A 19,502-nucleotide genomic window follows, 5' to 3' on the forward strand; every position below is an offset into this window, starting at 1 on the left:
TCACTGGCAACCCACAGAACATGTACTAGCCTCCTGGCTGGACAAAAGAAGGAACTGGTTTGAAGTGGATCAGCACAGTCCTTTGTTCATTTAATGAAGTCCTCCAAGTGGACTCCTGAAGACCACTAAAGGAGGAGATGATATCACCCTCGAGAGTGCTGATTCCTCCCCACTATCAAAGAAGGCCAGCCAATGAACTCACCAGAGACAAAGAGGGAGAAGACAAACATCCTCAATGTCTTCCTTGTAGTGAGGGGCCCAAAACTGAACACAGGATTCGAGGTGTGGCCTCACCAGTGCCAAGTACAGGGGTACAATCCCTCAGTCCTGCTGGCCACACTATTTCTGATGCAAGCCAGGATGCTAGCGGCCTGCTTGGCCACCTGGGCACACTGCTGGCTCATCTTCAGCTGGCTGTTGACCAACACCCCCAGGTCCTTTCAGCCAGGTAGCTCTCCAGCCACTCTTCCCCAAGCCTGTAGCATTGCATGGGGTTGTTGTGACCCAAGTGCAGGACCCGGCCCTGAGCCTTGTTGACCCTCATACAGTTGGCCTTGGCCCATCAATCCAGCCTGTCCAGATCCCTCTGTAGGGCCTTCCTACCCTCCAGCAGATCAACACTCCTGCCCAACTTGGTGTTGCCTGCCAACTTACTGAGGGTGCACTCAATCCCCTCATCCAGGTCGTTGATAAAGATATTGAACAGAACTTGTCCCAGTACTGAGCCCTGGGGAACACCACTGGTGACCGGCCGCCAACTGGATTGAACTCCATTCACCACAACTCTTTGGGCCTGGTCATCCAGCCAGATTTTACCCAGCAAAGAGTATGCCTGTCCAAGCCATGAGCAGCCACTTTCTCCAGGAGAATGCTGTGGGAAACCGTGTCAAAGGCTTTACAAAAGTCCAAGTAGACAAAATCCACAGCCTTCCCCCCATCCACTAAGCGGGTCATCTTGTCATAGAAGGAGATCAGGTTAGTCAAGCAGGACCTGCCAGTCATAAAGCCACGCTGACTGGGCCTGATCCCCCGGTTGCCCTGTACGTACTGTGGGATGGCACTCAAGATAATCTGCTCCATAACCTTCCCTGGCATCAAGGTCAGACTGACAGGCCTGTAGTTCTCCAGATCCTCCTTCTGGCCCTTCTTGTGGATGGGCATCTGTACTGGTTTTGGCTGGGGTAGAGATAATTTTCTTCCTAGTAGTGTCCTGGTTTCAGCTGGGATAGAGCTAATTTTCTTCTTAGTAGCTGGTATAGTGCTGTGTTTTGGATTTAGGATGAGAATAATGTTGATAACACACTGATGTTTTACTTATTGCTGAGTAGTGGTTATACTAGTCAAGGACTTTTGAGCTTCCCGTGCTCTGCCAGGTGCACAAGAAGCTGGGAGGGAGCACAGCCAGGACAGCTGACCCAGACTGGCCCAAGGGCTATTGCATACCATATGATGTCATGCTCAGTATACAAGCTGGGGGAAGAAGAAGGAAGGGGGGGACATTCGGAGTGATGGCGTTTGTCTTCCCAAGTAACCGTTATGCGTGATGGAGCCCTGCTTTCCTGGAGATGGCTGAACACCTGCCTGACGATGGGAAGGAGTGAATGAATTCCTTTTTGCTTTGCTTGTGCGCGCGGCTTTTGCTTTACCTATTAAACCGTCTTTATCTCAACCTACGAGTTTTCTCACTTTTACTCTTCCGATTCTCTCCCCCATCCCACCGGGGGGGGAGTGAGCGAGCGGTGGTGTGGTGCTTAGTTGCTGGCTGGGGTTAAACCACGACAAGTAGCTAGTATGGGGCTCTGTTTTGGATTTGTGCTGGAAAGAGTGTTGATAACAAAGGGATGTTTTGGTTACTGCTGAGCAGTGCTTACACAGAGTCAAGGCCTTTTCTGCTTCTCACCCCACCCCACCAGTGAGTAGGCTGGGGGTGCACAAGAAGCTGGGAGGGGCCACAGCTGGCACAGCTGACCCCAGCTGACCAAAGGGATATTCCATACCTTGTGACATCATGCTCTGCAATAAACGAGGGGGAGGCTGGCGGTGGGGGGCCGCTTCTCAGGGACTAACTGGGCATCTGTCGGTGAGCAATTGTTTTCATTTGCATCACTAGTTTTTCTTGGGTTTTAATTTTCTCTCTCTTTTATTTTTTTCCTCTTTTCCTTAGAATTCTTGTAAAAATTTCTTCTTAAGTATTACACTGTTTTTATCTCCACCCACAAGTTTCTTTCTCACTTTTTCCCTTCCAGTTCTACCCCCATCCTACTGGGGGAGAGTGAGCAAGCGGCCGTGTGGTACTTAGTTGCTGGCCAGGGTTAAAGCATGACACCTACCAACGGTTTGAGTGGAGAAACATTGCTCAGAGGATCTTCTCAATTTGTCCTGGCATATTTTATATCTCTACTTCTGCCTCTCTGACTTTTTTTCTTCCTCAGCCTCTGCTTTGAAGAGCTCTCGAAGGGAAAGATTAACTGAATCATGGAATTATGCAGGTTGGAAGAGTCTCCTTTGCAAGGGTCCTGGCAGCGGTGTCTTCCACTGGATCAGGTGACACTCCCCTTACAACTGTTCTACTGAATTCATACAATCCAGCTGGCCTGTTGTCCTGTGTGTCCTCTCTGGCATGTGCAAGCATCATAAGTAATTAGTTTACTCAATTTTATTCCGTTTTGCAGCAGAAGCTGCTACAGGGATCTCGGAAACAGTCAGATTCTCCACCCAGGATGTTAATCCCCACATTTATGCACAGGAATTGGTCTAGGCACAGCAGGATCTGCATTCTCTATGACTGTCTGGAAATCCCACCTGGAGAGGTCCCACACCAGTCAGTCCAATAGTTAATTTTGAAGGCGACTCATTTTGGCGGGGGTTAATTTTGAAGGTGGTTGACTAAACTCAGCCACTTGGTTTCAAGTTGAAGCACTGTCTCAGACCACTCTCTCCTCTCATCGATGTGGATGATGAGATGGGAGAGTCCCTGGACCACCCAGGGGATTAATGACTGAAGTGCGCTGGTTGCACACCGGCACAGGCCTGATACCCAGCTGCACCACCATTCGAAATGTAATGTAATTAGCACAGCTTTTGCCAGAAATACCAGTTCTTAGCTGGCAGTCCAGAATACCCATGCAAACCAGCAAGGCTGGAGAGGCATTTACTGTGTCTGAAGCTAAGTGGGCTGCATCCATATTTGTTTCATGTCATTGGGTAAAAACACAGAGAAAAGCAGAATCCCTACAGAGTGCAGTTGCGGTCTCCCATTTCAAGAAGGAAGAGGAAACCTAAGAAAAGGGAAGGGAAGGTTGACAAAGGTAACAAGATGAATTTCACCAAGCACGATATTAGTTACCCTTGCCACACCTTCAACTGACCGGGTACCAAAATGGATCCTCACAACCATAGCAGAGCAAGAATAATTTCCTGAAGGCCTTTTCAGTCCTTCAAGAGCTGAAAATCCTCCTCTTCACACTGCTGCTGGTGATTTATCTGCTCGCTGTCATGGGGAATGCAGTCACCATTGCCATCCTTTGGCTCCACCACTAGTGCCACACCCCCAGGCATCCCTTCCGCAGCACCTTGTCCTTCTTGGATATTTGGCTCACTCTGGTCATTCCCCCTGACATGTTTGTCAGTCTCATGCTGGAGATTAAGATAGCTCTGCAGCTGCTTACAAGTCCCTTCTTCTCCATCAGCACAGCTGAGTTTCACCTATGTGTTCTGGAGTATTTCGATTGCTGCAGGGCCATTTGCAGCCCCTCACACGACTCTGTCCTTACCAACTCCTGGCTGTGCTCCATGCTCATCTTTAGCTGCCGGGGAATGGCATCTCTCTCCACGCTCAGCCCCACCATCCTGTATGCCATTAGACCCTCTGTGCCCACTGCAGAGACTGCTTCTTCTGCGGCATCATCCCTTTGCTGAGAGCAGCCCGCATGGGCACCAGCTACTATGAAACATGAGCGTTGCTCTCTTCTCCGCTGTGTTGCTGAGCTCCTTCACACTGACCTCTGTGGTTTATGCCTACATTATATGCACCGCCCTGAGGATAACCTTTGTGCAAAGGCACACTAAGGCCTTCTTCACCTGGCTATCCTTCACCTGCATACCCTATCTTTCTTCACTCACTATGGCATATGCTGGCTGCATGCTTGACGATGTGGGGCCTGAAGAGAAGCTGCTTTGTTGTAAGCTGCCTGCAAATTTGCAGGTTCCCCTGAGAAAGTGCATTCAGGAGAAGAACAATTTTAGAGAACTGAGGTGTCACCCAGGAGAGTAAGAAGACACAAGCCTTTGAGTGTTTGAACTGACCCAGAAAATGGACACTGGGACTGCCCCCTCTCATTCACTGATTCACTACGCTCATACTGCTGTAGGTGACTGAGCTTGAGCTTTTGCTCAAATACAGCCAGTGGTTTAATCTCAGAAAACTTCCCAAAGGAACCCAGTGCAGAGCTTCCCCTATGCCAGACTAGAGGCAAAGAACAAGCCGGGCATTTGGGATCAAAGACTAGCCTGCGCCCCAAGCTAAAATGTCAGTGCAAACATGGAGCACTGCCCTTTACTGATCTTCCCATTTTACTCCTTGTGCAAGTGCTACCCATTCTGGCCTGGGACAGAGCCTAAGGGGACAACACAGCCTGTGGAGAAGATCTCTTTCACTGCTTCAAACCCACCATCTCCTCCCCTCCCTCTCCTCTCCTTGCACTTGGAATCATCCTACTTTTGCAGTCATCTGCTCTGCGCCTTTCCATGTCTAAAAACAAATATAAAGACAAAGGGAAAAACATCAGTCTTTGTTGCATATAGTTTTCTTGTGCTTCCTTCTCTTAGATGTCTATTTTGATTAAAAAACAAACAAACAAACAACAAACCCTTAATAAATCAGTGATTTGAGACTTGAATAGTGAGTTTCATCTACTTGGCTGCAGGTGCCTGTGCGAACTGGTTTTCCCCAGGCTCCCTCTAGAGTCAATGGAAACAAGAGAAAACGCTAGAGGCTGGTTCCTCCCAACCTATAACTGGCATGCAAAAGAAAGGTTACAGATCTCTTCCAGATGCTCTTCTCTTGCTCTACGTTTAGGTCAGGACATTTGATGGCAATAGCAATGAGCAACCCTTTGGAAGCAACTGTGTTTCAGTGCAGACGGATGTCAGATGAGATTGTGTGACAGACTGTGTGGAGTCATCATACCTTTCGGTCATTATTTAGAGTACGAAAGAAGACAAGTTATACTTGGTCCCTATTCCACCCCCTCCCCCTTTCCTGAAGAAAGTGTGTGGGGGGTGGTCTGTAGCGGCATCTGGAATGGGGTTGCAGCCTCAGGGGGCTCATATGTCCAGGTGCGTGCACCTGGGGAGGCTGGTATCCAGGGCAGCTACTGAGGAGACTGAGCATCCGAGCCCAGCTGCTGGAGGGATCCACCCTGTACAGGTATATATAGAGAACAGAACAGAATAGAACAGAACAGAATAGCATAGAATAGAATAGTTCAGTTGGAAGGGACCTACAATGATCAATTTGTCCAAATACCTGGCCACTTCAGGTCTGACTAAAAGATAAATCATGTTATTAAGGGCATTGTCCAAATGCCTCTTAAACACTGACACGCATGGGGCATCAACCACCTCTCTAGGAAGTCTGTTCCAGTGTTTGACCACCCTCTTGGTAAAGAAATGCTTCCTAATGTCCAGTCTAAACCTCCCCTGGCGCAGCTTTGAACCATTTTCCCACTTCCTGTCGCTGGATCCCAGGGAGAAGCAACCAACACCTCCCTCTCCACTTCCCCTCCTCAGGAAGCTGTAGAGGGCAATGAGGTCAGCCCTCCACCTCCTTTTCTCCAAACTAGACAAGCCCAGTGTCCTCAGCCACTCCTCGGAGGACATTTCTTCCGGCCCTTTCACCAGCTTTGGTGCCCTCCTCTGGACGCATTCAAGTACCTTACACCCTTCTTCAGTTGTGGGGCCCAGAACTGCACACAGTACTCCAAGTGAGTCTGCACCAGTGCTAAATACAGCGGGATAATCCTCTGTCCTGGTTTCAGCTGGGATAGAATTAATTTTCTTCCTAGTAGCTGGTATAGTTCTCTGTTTTGGATTTAGGATGAGAATAATGTTGATAACACAATGATGTTTTATTTTACTTGTTGCTAGGCAGTGTTTATACTAGTCAAGAGCTTTTCAGCTTCCCATGCTCTGCCAGGTGCACAAGAAGCTGGGAGGGGGCACAGCCAGGACAGCTGACCCAAACTGGCCAAAGGGATATTCCACACCATATGACATCATGCTCAGTATAGAAACTGGAGGGTGTTTGCCAGGGGGCAGTGATCGCTGCTTGGGGATGTTCTGGGCATTGGTCAGCAGGTGGTGACTGTGCATCACTTGTTTGGTATATTCTTTTCTTCTTCTTCTTCTTCTTCTTCTTCTTCTTCTTCTTCTTCTTCTTCTTCTTCTGTACATCACTATTATTATTATTATTTCCCCTTCCTCTGCGGTCATATTAAACTGTCTTTATCTCAACCCACGGGTTTTACTTTCTTTTTCTGATTCTCTCCCCCTTCCCACTGTGGGAGGGAGGGTGAGCAAGCGGCTGGGTGGTGCTTAGTTGCCGACTGGGGTTAAACCACAACATCCTTTCTTTTCAGCACCTTGTTATACTGCACCCCAGGGTGCGGTTTGCCCTCTTGGCTGCCAGGGCACACTGCTGACTCCTGTTGAGCCCCCTGCCAGCCAGCACCCCCAGATCCCTCTCTGCAGGGCTGCTCTCCAGCCACTCCTCTCCCAGTCTATACTTGTGCCCGGCATTATTTCATCTGAGGTGCAGAATCCAGCATTTGTTCTTGCTGAACATGGTGAGAGTTGCCTCCTCTGGGTCATGGATACAGCTTTTCAATTGCACAGGGCCCAGGAGTGTTCCCTGTGCTGCCCCATGATGCCCCAGTATGTCCCACTGGCCTTCAGGTAGGGTATGACCCCTTCACCACTGCTCTCTCAGCCTGATCATCCAACTGGTGTTTCACCCATCTGTTTGTCTGCCCTTCCAGGACGTAATGTCCTAACTTGGGTACAAGAATAGTGAGGGAGAACACGTCACAAATCTTGCTGAAGTTGAGGTGACCAACATCCACTATTGTCCCCTCATGCACAAATGCAGTTACTTCATCATGAAGGCAGTCAGCTTGGTGAGGCATGCTTTACCCTTTGAAAGTCCATGCTGACTGCTTTTGGACACATTCTTCTCTTTAAAGGTCCCAGAAATACCACCCAAGAGATATCGATAGATTACTCCTCACCAAAGTGAGCTTGTACAGCCTGGGGTTCCCTGGGTTGCTCCTTTGGCTTCTTTCAGAGATGGGTGGAACATTGCTTTGTCCTCGCTCACAAGAGACCTCTACCAATCCCATGACCTTTCCAAAGGGATATTCCACGGAAATATCAGTCTTCCCCTGTAACTTCATTACCACTATTCTGCCTGTTATATGCTGTATTTAATTTCTCTAATCGTTCGTGTATTTTCACCTGTCCTGATACAATAAGTAAGTCATCTTATTTACAATTTCCTGATACAATAAAGTCATCTTACCAGTAGACTGTCTAGACAAAGGCCCTTTCCATTATTCTCCAGTTTTCTCCTCCCCTTACTCTTTGTTCATTCAGATACTTCTCACCTATGCTGCTTCTCTGAGCTTCAGGGACTAAAAGCTTGCCTGTCCTTCAGTAGGACAAGTGCCTGTTTAGCCAATTCTTTAATTATGTTGATCTCTACCTTTCTGTAGCTATCTATGTAAAACATTTCTCATAAGATTATCCCTTGTAGAAAGGCAACTTCATTAGAGGTAGCTTGTAGGCAGCTTATGCTTGAGGAGTGTATTGTATTGTTTCTGAAACTTTATCATGCTTTACTTTGCTTGCAAATAGGAAAAATCCTTCTGTGCCTGTGTGCAGCCAGTTGTCTAAGGAGATCAGGTGGGAGATGGCGCGATGGAGCTGTAACACCCAGTTGTAGACTTCAGTGGAGAAGTCTGATGTAAGGAAAAGTGATGTTCTTGCAGCCTTTCAGTACTTAAAGGTAAAGTACCAAAGCTCAAAGCTCAAGGACAATAAAAAGGGCTTTTTTAAATATCTAAATAGGAAAAGGCAGGCGGGAAATAACATTGGCCCATTACTTGACGAGCAGGGTCACCTCACAAACAGGGACATAGACAAAGCAGAGATGTTTAATGCTTTCTTTGCCTCCACCTTCAACACCGATGAAGTGTTCCCTGGGCTAGAGTACCATGACTGCAAGAACGACAAACTCCCATCCAACCCCGAACTTGTGCAGGATTTGCTGCTCCAGCTGGATAAGTCAATGGGGCCGGACGGGATTCATCCGAGGGTACTTAAAGAGCTCGCTGATGTCATAGCGAGACCTCTCTCAATGATTTTTCAATGCTCCTGGGAATCTGGGGAGGTCCCAGTCGACTGGAAGCTGGCAAACGTTGTCCCAGTCTTCAAGAAGGGCAACAGGGATGACCCCGGTAACTACAGGCCTGTCAGTCTCACCTCTGTGCCTGGCAAAATGAGGGAGAAAATTCTTCTGGGAGTTATTGAAAAACACCTGAAAGACAACGCAGTCATTGGTCCCAGCCAGCACGGGTTCACGAGGAGAAAGCCCTGCTTGACAAACTTGATTTCCTTCTATGACAAGGTTACCCACCTAGCTGACCAAGGGAAGCCAGGCGATGTCATCTTTTTGGACTTCAGTAAAGCCTTCGATACTGTCTCTCACAGTATCCTCCTGGACAAAATGTCCAGCATACAGCTGGATAAACACCTAATGCAATGGGTGAGCAATTGGCTGATGGGTTGGGCTCAAAGGGTTATAGTAAATGGGGTTACACTGGGCTGGCAACCAGTCACTAGCGGGGTTCCCCAGGGATCCATGTTGGGGCCAGTGCTCTTTAATGTCTTCATAAATGACTTGGATGCAGGACTCAAAGGTTTGTTATCAAAGTTTGTTGATGACACAAGATTGGGAGGAGCCGTTGACACTCTTGAGGGCAGAGAGGCCCTGCAGAGGGGCCTAGACAAATTAAAGAGCTGGGCAATCCCCAACTGTGTGAGGTTTAACAAGGGCAAGTGCCAGATTTTGCAGCTGGGACATGGCAACCCTGGATGTACATACAGACTGGGGAACGAGAGGCTGGAGAGCAGCCCCATGGAGAGGGATCTGAGGGTTCTGGTCAACGGCAAGTTGAACATGAGCCAACAGTGTGCCCTGGCAGCCAGGAGAGCCATCTGTGTCCTGGGGTGCATCAAGCACTGCATTGCCAGCTGGTCGAGGGAGGTGATTGTCCCACTCTACTCTGCACTGGTGCGGCCTCACCTTGAGTACTGTGTGCAGTGTTGGGCGCCACAGGACAAAAAAACCCCAAAGCTACTGGAGAGTGTCCAGAGGAGAGCCATAAAGATGGTAAAAGGGTTTAGAGGGGAAGGTGTATGAGGAGCGGCTGAAGTCACTTGGCCTGTTCAGCCTGGAGAAGAGGAGACTGAGGGGAGACCTCATCATGGTCTACAGCTTCCTCACAAGGGAAGGAGGAGGGGCAGGCGCTGATCTCTTCTCCCTGACGACCAATGATAGAACCCGAGGGAACAGCAGGAAGATATGCCAGGGGAGGTTTAGGTTGAACATTAGGAAAAGGTTCTTCACCCAAAGGGTAGTGGAGCATTGGAAGAAGCTCCCCCGGGAGGTAGTCACGGCACCAAGCCTGACAATATGCAGGTGAGTGCTACAGCTTTCTTTGCTGAGGTAAGATGATCTTTAAAGGTCCCTTCCAACCCAAACTATTCTATGATTTTATGACTCTATGATTCTACGAGAACGTGAATTGAGTCAGTTTGCAGAGGTGAAAGCCATCCAGCTGGCTTTGGATATTGCTGAAGGAGAAAAATGGCTGGTACTTGATCTCTATACTGACTCATGGATGGTGGCAAATGGCCTGTGGGGGTGGTTACAGCAATGGAAGCAGAGCAACTGGCAGTGCAGAGGCAAACCCATCTGGGCTGCTGCACTGTGGCAAGATACTGCTGCCTGCGTAGAAAACCTGGCTGTAAAAGTACGTCACTTAGATGCTCATGTAGCCAAGAGTTGGGCCACTGAAGAACGTCAAAACAACCAGCAGGTGGATCAGGCTGCTAAGATTGAAGTGCCTCAGGTGGATCTGGACTGGCAACAGAAGGGTGAATTATTTCTAGCTGGGTGGACCCATGACACCTCAGGCCATCAACGAAGAGATTCAACATATAGATGGGCCCGTGATCGAGGGGTGAACTTGACCACAGACACTACTGCACAGGTTATCCATGAATCTGAAACATGCGCTGCAATCAAGCAAGCAAAGTGGTGCAAGCCTCTCTGGTATGGAGGATGATGGCTGAAATATAAATACAGGGAGGCCTGGCAGATTGATTATATCACACTCCCACAAACCCGCCAAGGCAAGCACCATGTGCTTACAATGATGGAAGCAACCACTGGATGGCTGGAGACATATCCCGTGCCTCATGCTACTGCCCGGAACACTGTCCTGGGTCTTGAAAAGCAAGTCCTGTGGTGACATGGCACCCCAGAAAGAATGGAGTCAGGCAACAGGACTCATTTCCGAAACAACCTCATAGACACCTGGGCCCAAGAGCACGGCATTGAGTGGATATATCACATCCCCTATCATGCACCAGCCTCCGGGAAAATCAAACAGTACAATGGAGTGTTAAAGACTACACCGAGAGCAATGGGTGCAGGGACGTTCAAACATTGGGACACACATTTAACAAAGGCCACCCGGTTAGTCAACAGTAGGGGATCCACCGATTGAGTTGGCCCTGCCCAATCAAAACTTTTATGTACTGTAGAGGGGGATAAAGTCCCTCTAGTCCACATAAAAAATATGCTGGGGAAGACAGTCTGGGTTATTCCTGCCTCGGGCAAAGGCAAACCCATTCATGGGATTGCTTTTACTCAAGGACCTGGGTGCACTTGGTGGGTGATGCAGGAGGATGGGGCAGTCCAGTGTGTAGCTCCAGGGGATTTGATTTTGGGTGAGAATAGCCAATGGTTTGAATTGGATGATGTTAATTGCTACGTAATACTTCTCACACTGCCCCACCAGCGAGTACATTGGGAGGGGCACAGAAGTTGTGAGGGGACACAGCTGGGACAGCTGACCCCAGCTGACCAAAGGGATATTCTGTACCATGTGATGTCATGCTCAGCATATAAAGCTGGCGGAAAAGCTGGCCGAGGGTCCGCTGCTCAGGAACTGGATGGGCATTGGACAGCATCACTTCTTTTGTATATTCTTTTATCATTGTTATTCTTTTCCCTTTCTTTTCTATCCCATTAAATTGCCTTTATCTCAACCCACGAGTTTTACCTTTTGTTTTTGATTCTCTCCCCCTTCCCACTGTGGGGGAGTGAGTGAACGGCTGTGCAGTGTTTAGCTGCCTCTCAGGTTTAACCAGAGAAGGCTTTGACACTGTGAAAACACGGTTCGGTAACAGCCAAAACACGGGTGTGTTATCAACGCTGGTTTAGGCACAAGTGCAAAACAAAGCACCATATGGGCTGCTCTGAAGGAAGCTAACCCCATCCCAGCCAGACCCAGTCCACTTGAAATGGGGGCCCAAAAATGGACACAGTTGCTTACAGGTGGCCTAACGAGTGACGAGCAGGGGGAGACAATCTCTTCCCTCGCACTTTTGGCGAGGGTTCTCTTTATGCACTTCAGGACACTGCTGGCCGCCTTTGCTGCCCGGTCACACTGGATCAAGTGGATAAATGCTGGATGGTGTTCTGTATTTAATTTCTCTAATCTTTCCTGTATTTTCACCTGTCCGGATACAATGACCATTTCTAAAGTCATCTTTTCAGCAGGTTGTGCAGACAACGGCCCTTTTCCATTATTCTCCAGTTTTCTCCTGCCCTTACTCTTTGTTCATTCAGATCCTTCTCACCTGTGCTGCTGCTTTGAGCTTCAGGGACTAAAAGCTTGCCTGTCCTTCAGTAGGACAAGTGTCTGTTTAGCCAATTCTTTAATTATGGTTATCTCTAACTTTCTGTAACTATGTATCTAAAACATTTCTCATAAGATTATCCCTTGTAGAAAGGCAACCTCATTAGAGGTAGCTTGTAGAGTAGCATATGCTCGAGGAGTGTATTGTATTGTTTATGAAGCTTTATCATGCTTAATTTTCTTTGTTTGCCAACAGGAAGAATCCGTCTGTGCCTGTGTGCAGCCAGTTGTCTAAGGAGATCAGGTGGGAGATGGTGCAATGGAGCTGTAACATTCAGCTCCCAGAGGTCAGTGAAGTCTGATGTAAGGAAACTGATGTAAATCCCAGGTGGCCAATGAGAGAAATGGTGAGGTTGAGGAAGGGAGGAAGCAAGGGGCAAGGTTGTCACTACAGTGCCAGACCTCAAGGGACTGCTTTTCCTAGCTGTCCAGACCTCCCGAGGAGACCCTCTGCATCCATATCAATTGGAGAATGCTGCTATCACCTCTTCTCTCAACTGAAATGAATAAAATATAACCTTTAAAAAAAAGGATTTTGATTAGGTGCACTTGGAAATCTTCCTCCTTAACTACACTTTGAAATGACTCTACAGTTAGCTGGACAAGTCTTGAAGAGTTGAAGAAAATCACAGGAAGAGAAATAGCTCATTAGGGCTTTCTGTATTTTAATGAGCCCCCATGCTGTAGTTGGCCCTGTGTCTGTGAACCTCAGATACTGAGAGGAGACTGAACAAACCTCTCAAGAAGTCAAAGGCAGAAGTAAAACCTTGAAGCATTGATTGGCCCCACTGAGGGCTGTTCAGGATGAAGGCTAGGAATTAGAGTGAGTAGCAGGATGAGAGTAAGCGTTTAAGGTTTGGGGCTTTGGTTTAGAGGTAAGGTTTGAGGTTAGGGATTGGAGTAGTGGATTCCTGTCAGGGGGAAGGTGCCATTTAGGGGTAGGTGTAGGGTTAGGGCTTAAGCTTACTGGTTAGAAATAGGGTAGATGCCTAACATGAATGTTTTCTTAGTATCACGGTGGCTTCAAAATTACCCAAACACATCTTTCCTCTTCAAAATCTTTCATCTCTATTGGCCTGAAAAAGAGCTCTCTCATCTCCTCCAGGTCATTATAAACATGTGAAACAGGGTAGGTGGCGGGACAGACCCTTGCATGACTGTTCTAGCTAGATGCCTCCAGGCAGAGTACCACACATTGACCACATCCCTCTGAGCCTGACCAGCCGTCTCGTTCTTTTCCCCTCTACTTACGCACCCATGCAGGCCATAATATCCTAACGTGAGCACAAGAATATTGTGAGGGATGATGCTGAACTCTTCACTGACTTGCAGGTTAAAAGACAGCCACTCTTCTCCCGCTGTCCAGCAATCCTGCCCTTTTATCCCGGAAAGCAAAGAGGATGGCAAGACACAAGCTACCCTGGGGAAAACCAGTCACCTTCTTTTTCAGACACCCAGAAATGGGGTCTGAATGGACACACTCAGACACACTCACACGCAGCCTTGAGTTTCCCTGGTCATCCCTTGGGTGTTTTTGAAAGGTGCATGCAATGTTTGGGGGCTGCCAGTCATCAGGGAGTGCCCCCAGTCTCCATGACCTTATAAAGATGATGGAGAGTGTCATCGCTGTGAGACTGGCTTGCCCTCTCAGCTCCCTGGGATGCCACCTCTCCTTTCCCGTAGACTGGCAAGGATTGCATTTGCTCAAGTGCCCCCTGACTTGATCCACATCCACCACTGCTTGATCTCCTCCAGAGCCCCGCCCTGAGTCACAGAGGCCTGAGAGACCTTGCTGGGGAAGACTGAGGCAAAGAGGATAACAGAGACTCTCATATGTATCTACACCTGCTCTTAGAAAACTCAGCAGTGACCACACAGAATCTTTGTTTCTTCTTTAACAGTTCCAGAAGTAGTAAACACGCAGATGGTGCCCTTGAATTGCCTTTCAAGGTTAGATTGAGTTGCGATCTGGACTATTGCTGAGTTTGGAGGATGCTGTCCTTGAAGACCAGCTGTACTGAGCTTTGCCACCATGTCACAGCTCTGTCTCCCACAGTATCGGCTCCAGCTCGTCCTGTCTGTGCCCCTGTCTGAGGGCACTGGTGCACACTTGTGCTGAAGCACCCCAGCTCTGGCAGCAGGCAAGCTCCTACTTGCCATAAGGAAACCTGTTACCCAGTGTCCAAGACCCTGAATGTGCAAAGGCTTTGCTTCAGAGCAGAGACACGGCATGGACAGAAGAATTCTGAATGTCTTTCTCTTCCTAGGACCACAAACCCAGAATGAAATGCCTAAATTCACCCAACTGAAGACATTCCCCAGCTTGCAGAAATTAGATCCCTGCCTGTCACCTGCCAGGTGTCCTGTCTAATGATGGAACAACAAAAGGTGATTCTCATGGCCAACTCTTTTCCCAAGAGGAGAAATGACACTGCTGGAAAGTAGTGCCTCTCCCCAGCTGAGGGAGGGAACATCAGTGATTCCTTCAGCCTGTTTCACAGCAGGTTCCCCTGGAGCCCCAGAGACATCTGGAGGGAGCCCAGAGAGGGCAGAGATAGTGTTGCCTTGGGCTGGGCCTCTGCTGCTGAGCTGGGCTGGGCTCCTGGGACAGAGGGAGCTCGTGGGAAGTGGGTAGCACTGCAGAGAGACAGCTCTGCCCAGGAGCAGCAGCTCTGCAAAGCGCAGCAGGGCTGAGGGCACTGCCTGCAGGCACGGAGGGGACATGAGTGAGGCAGAGACAAGTTAAAGGCAGGCATGAGTGGGAAGATGGCTGAGACCTTGCTGAGGGAGAGATCTTCAAAGCCCTCTACATGGTAAGTCTCTGGATGCAAGGCAACGTACCTTGTGTTCCTGGAGGGATGTCCAAAAACTGGCACATCCCACAGCCTATGAGATCTTTCAGGAGGACTCTCACAGTTTCTCTATTGGAGAGGAGGAGGATGTGCTCCAGAGCAGGGCTTCCCTGCTGCACCATCAGAGGGACAGAGCATGGCTGCTGCCTTCTCCCAGGGACAGACGCAAGGTGTGAATCTCGGCATGCAGCCAGGGATGCCCAAGTCTGTCCTTCAGAGCAGGGTCCCTGCACCCCAGGGGGCTGTGATCCAGGGCAGGGACTCTGCTGCCTGCCAGGGTCAGCACTCAGCCTGCCTGGGGAGCTCCCCACGGTGTTGTGGGGAGAAGCTGTGCAAGGAGTGACCCCTGGCCAGGCAGGGTTCTTCTGCTGTTGAGAGGGTGCTGCATGGGACAACGCTGCTCTCAGATCCAGCTCATGCCCAGGTCATTTCCAAGGGGACTTTTCATGAGTACGGTCAGGGTTTCCTGCTTGAGTCTGTGCTTTCCTGAATCTATGCTTCCGCTTTTCTCTGGCTTGGCTTGGTGGCACTGGAAACTCAGCTATGCAGGTTAGAGAAGGGGCTGAGACTCCTAGACCATCACCCTGGGGTCTACTAGGAAGCTCAGCAAGTACCTTCACCCCCCACCAGCCTAGAGCTAAAACTGGTATCACCTTTCCAGTTTCATCAGGGTTTGCATGACCTGCTCGTTGGCCCCTGCACACACACACAGAGGCTGCAGGGCAGAGCTGGGCACACAGGGGCTGGGATAGGGTCTGGGAGCACTGGCAGGGAAGAGATGTGGGGCCAGAGAAACAGATCCCAGCAGGGACAGCACAGGCAGTAGAGACATGGGCAGGGAGAGAGGGAAATGCTAAGGGAAACCCTGCTGCAGAGGAGATATGGGTGCCTGCCAGCCATGCCCTGCAGTACAGATGCCTTCCCTGAGCAACACCCTTCTTGTCTCCTCTCCCACCTAGCAAAGCCCTCAGCCAGCCCATGGCATCTAGGGTGTTAGTCACCTCCTCGTCCATCTGCCAGCAGGAGAGATCAAGTGCATTTCCCACTGACCAGGGCCTGAAGGTCATTGCCCTGTGTTATCAGCATCTGGGAAGGGCTCTGCAGTGCTGGGTAAGGGAAAGGCTTTCCTGAGTGTCCCTCTGCCTCTCCATTGCCTCCCTCAGCTGCTCTTGGTGTTGATGTCAGGATCTCTGAGAATAATAGTTTCAGCTGAGTCAGGCACGGATCTTGTGGGTCCTCCCATTCAGATGTGTTTAAGGCAATGAGGTGTCCAGCTTTCCTCTAACCTGTGAAGCTCTGGGCAATGCAGTCTGTGAGGCTAGGAAATGAGCTGATTTTCCCTTAATCAGATGCCATCATTAGCACACTTGGCTATCTCCTTGGGGTGTCCTTCCAAACTGCCAGATGCCTTCCAGGATGCACAATGAGCCATGTGTGTCTTTGGCTAGAAATGGGGTGCTAAGACCTTGAGAAACGGGAAGACATTTAGTGGTCTGCAGTGGATGCCTTTGCTCTCAGCACTGTCTGGTGACTTTTCAGGAAAACGTAGGAGAGTGATCGCCCTCCATCTCAGAAAGCTGCAAGCACTGGGCAGCTGGGAACAACACGGAGGGACAGACCAGCACCCCTCACGCTTCACTAAACCATAGGCAATCCTCTTGTCTTGTAGGACTCACTCTGTTCTCCCTGAGTGCAGCAGAAATGCTGAGGGTTTCTGACACGCAAACACACTCCCCAGGGGAGAATGAGGGGAGATGTAAAAATAACTTCCCAAACTGCCTTCTGCCATCCCCGTTGCTTAGCGCTGGCAGTGCAGATGCAGACAAGCTCTTCTGTTTTGGGAGCAGTTTCATCTGATAAAGTCAAAAACTAGCACTGGCTCCTGCCCCCACCGTTCCCATGAACTCACTGCTGTAGAGCAGGGCTGACTCCTCAGCCATCAGCGGGCACAGCACGCGCTCCGCACCACACACTGAACCAGCACCAACCAGAGTTCTAGCCACAGAGCTGAAGGAAGGTCTCCTAGAAAGGCAAAAGGGTGGGTGTGTGCAGCAGGGGAGGGTTTATGGGAAATGGCTTTGATTTTGCTCAGAGAAGTCTCCCGTATCGTCTCACCAACTTTTCCTCCTTAGACAGTGCCGCATGCCCAGAAGCAGTAAATGTCCAACGCCAGCTCCATCACTGAATTCCTCCTCCTGGCATTCTCACACACACGGGAGCTGCAGCTCGTGCACTTCTGGCTCTTCCTGGGCATCTACCTGGCTGCCCTCCTGGGCAACGGCCTCATCATCACCGCCGTGGCCTGCGATCACTGCCTCCACACCCCCATGTACTTCCTCCTCCTCAACCTCTCCCTCCTCGACCTGGGCTCCATTTCCTCCACTGTCGCCAAAGCCATGGCCAATTCCCTGTGGGACACCAGGGCCATCTCCTACCAGGGATGTGCTGCCCAAGTTTTTCTGTTTGTCTTTTTGATGTCAGCAGAGTTTTCTATTCTCACCATCATGTCCTATGACCGCTACGTTGCCATCTGCAAACCCCTGCACTACGGGACCCTCCTGGGCAGCAGAGCTTGTGTCCACATGGCAGCAGCTGCCTGGGGCGGTGGGTTCCTCTATGCCGTGCTGCACACGGCCAATACATTTTCACTACCGCTCTGCCAAGGCAATGCCATGGACCAGTTCTTCTGTGAAATCCCCCACATCCTCAAGCTCTCCTGCTCACACTCCTACCTCAGGGAAGTGGGGCTTATTGTGGTTAGTCTCTTAGCAGCATTTGCATGTTTTGTTTTCATTGTGGTGTCCTATGTGCAGATCTTCAGGGCCGTGCTGAGGATCCCCTCTGAGCAGGGACGGCACACGGCCTTTTCCACGTGCCTCCCTCACCTGGCCGTGGTCTCCCTGTTTATCAGCACTAGCATGTTTGCCTACCTGAAGCCCCTCTCTATCTCCTCCCCATTGCTGGATCTGGTGGTGGCAGTTCTGTACTCAGTGGTGCCTCCAGCAGTGAACCCCCTCATCTACAGCATGAGGAACAAGGAGCTCAAGGATGCAGTGTGGAAACTGATGACTGGATGCTTTTCTGAAGCAGTAAACTGTCCATTTTCTTATGCATATCGCTCATAGTGTAGCTCATTACAGGCTCAGCCTGTCTTCTGGAGGTTTTGGTGGTGGTGGTGGAGGGGTTTTTGCTCTGTTTTACATATGATAATGTTGTGCACAAAGAAATGTCATTCTTCATACCATTTCTAATTCCTTATCTACCTTTCTAGTGTTACCTAGAGAGGGTTGAAAAGACTGTTGAAATAAGAGCCATGTTCTCTGTGCATTTAAAGAAATAAAGGACCCTGCAGCGACTTCTTTATTTGAGATCCTTTTTCTGAGACTTCTTCTGGTGTCGCAGTGGCAGTGCCTCTGTGCAGAGGTGGAGGGGAAAAGAGTCCTGGCACAGCAGCACTGCCAGGGAGCACCAGCGCTCGGTGTTTCTGGAGCCGTTCTCTTTTAAATTCCACAGTGTCTCTCTGAGCCCCTGCGTTGCTGTAAGGAAGGATTGCTCTTGCAGCTTGGTCACAGGCCTTTTGTGTGGCAGTCCTGTGATTGCACGCAGTGACAGGCAATGGGCACTTCTTTGGCAGAGCTAACCTAAGTCATTTGATATGGTCCCCCACAACATTCTTGCTGCTAAATTGGAGAGGTATGGGTATGACGGATGGACAGTTAGATGGATAAGGAAATGGCTAGATGACCGCATGCAAATAGTAACAGTCAATGGCTCAATGCCCAAGTCGAAAACAATAACAGGGGGTGTCCCTCCAGGGTCCATACTGGGACCAGTACTATTTAGTATCTTTATCAATGACAGAGAGAGTGGGATCGAGTGCACCCTCAGCAAGTTTGCAGAGGACACCAAGCTGAGTGGGACAGTTGATTCACTTGAGGGGAGGGATGCCATCCAGAGGGACCTGGACAGGCTTCAGGTCCGTGCAAACCTCATGAAGTTCAACAAGGCCAAGTGCAAGGCCACTCACCTGGGTCAGGACAATCCCCACTGTCAGTAAAGACTGGGAGGTGAATGGATTGAGAGCAGCCCTGCAGAGAAAGACTTCGGGATATTGGTGGGTGAAAAGTTGGACATGGGCCAGTAATGTGCTCTTACAGCCCAGAGACCCAGCTGTATGCTGGGTGGCCTAAATAAAAGCATGGCCAACAGGTTGAGGGAGGTGATTCTCCCCCTCTAGTCTTCTGAGACCCCACCTGGAGCACTGCGTCCAGCTCTGAGTTCCCACGGACAAGACAGACATGGACCTGTTGGAGCGGGTCCAGAGGAGAGCCACGAAAATGATCTGAGGGCTGAAACACCTCTCCTATGAAGAGAGGCTGAGAGAGTTGGGGTTGTTCAGCCTGGAGAAGAGAAGGGTCCGGGAAGACCTCCTTGTGGCCTTTCAATATATAAAAAGGGCTTATAGGAAAGATGGAGAGAGAATTTATACGAAGGCCTGTAGTGACAGGCCACGGGGCAATGGTTTTAAACTGAAGGAGGATAGGTTTAGATTGGACATAGGGAAGAAATTTTTTTTATGATGAGGGTGGTGAGACAAGGTGAC

General features: G+C 49.7%; 1 protein-coding gene across 1 annotated transcript in view; it reads right to left on the reverse strand.

The window, feature by feature from the left end:
- Nucleotides 1–3,231: 3,231 nt before the first annotated feature.
- LOC309603910 (scavenger receptor cysteine-rich domain-containing protein SCART1-like) overlaps nt 3,232–19,502 on the reverse strand; it is a gene marked incomplete at both ends in the record, with an annotated part of 36,466 nt that continues 20,195 nt past the window's right edge. The window contains one exon of the mRNA XM_082338790.1: nt 3,232–3,278. Coding sequence (XP_082194916.1) covers nt 3,232–3,278 — 47 coding nt within the window. The remainder of the gene's footprint in view (nt 3,279–19,502) is intronic.

Source organism: Platalea leucorodia (assembly GCF_965183815.1).
Source record: "Platalea leucorodia genome assembly, contig: HAP1_HAP1_SCAFFOLD_246, whole genome shotgun sequence".
NCBI lineage: Eukaryota > Metazoa > Chordata > Aves > Pelecaniformes > Threskiornithidae > Platalea > Platalea leucorodia.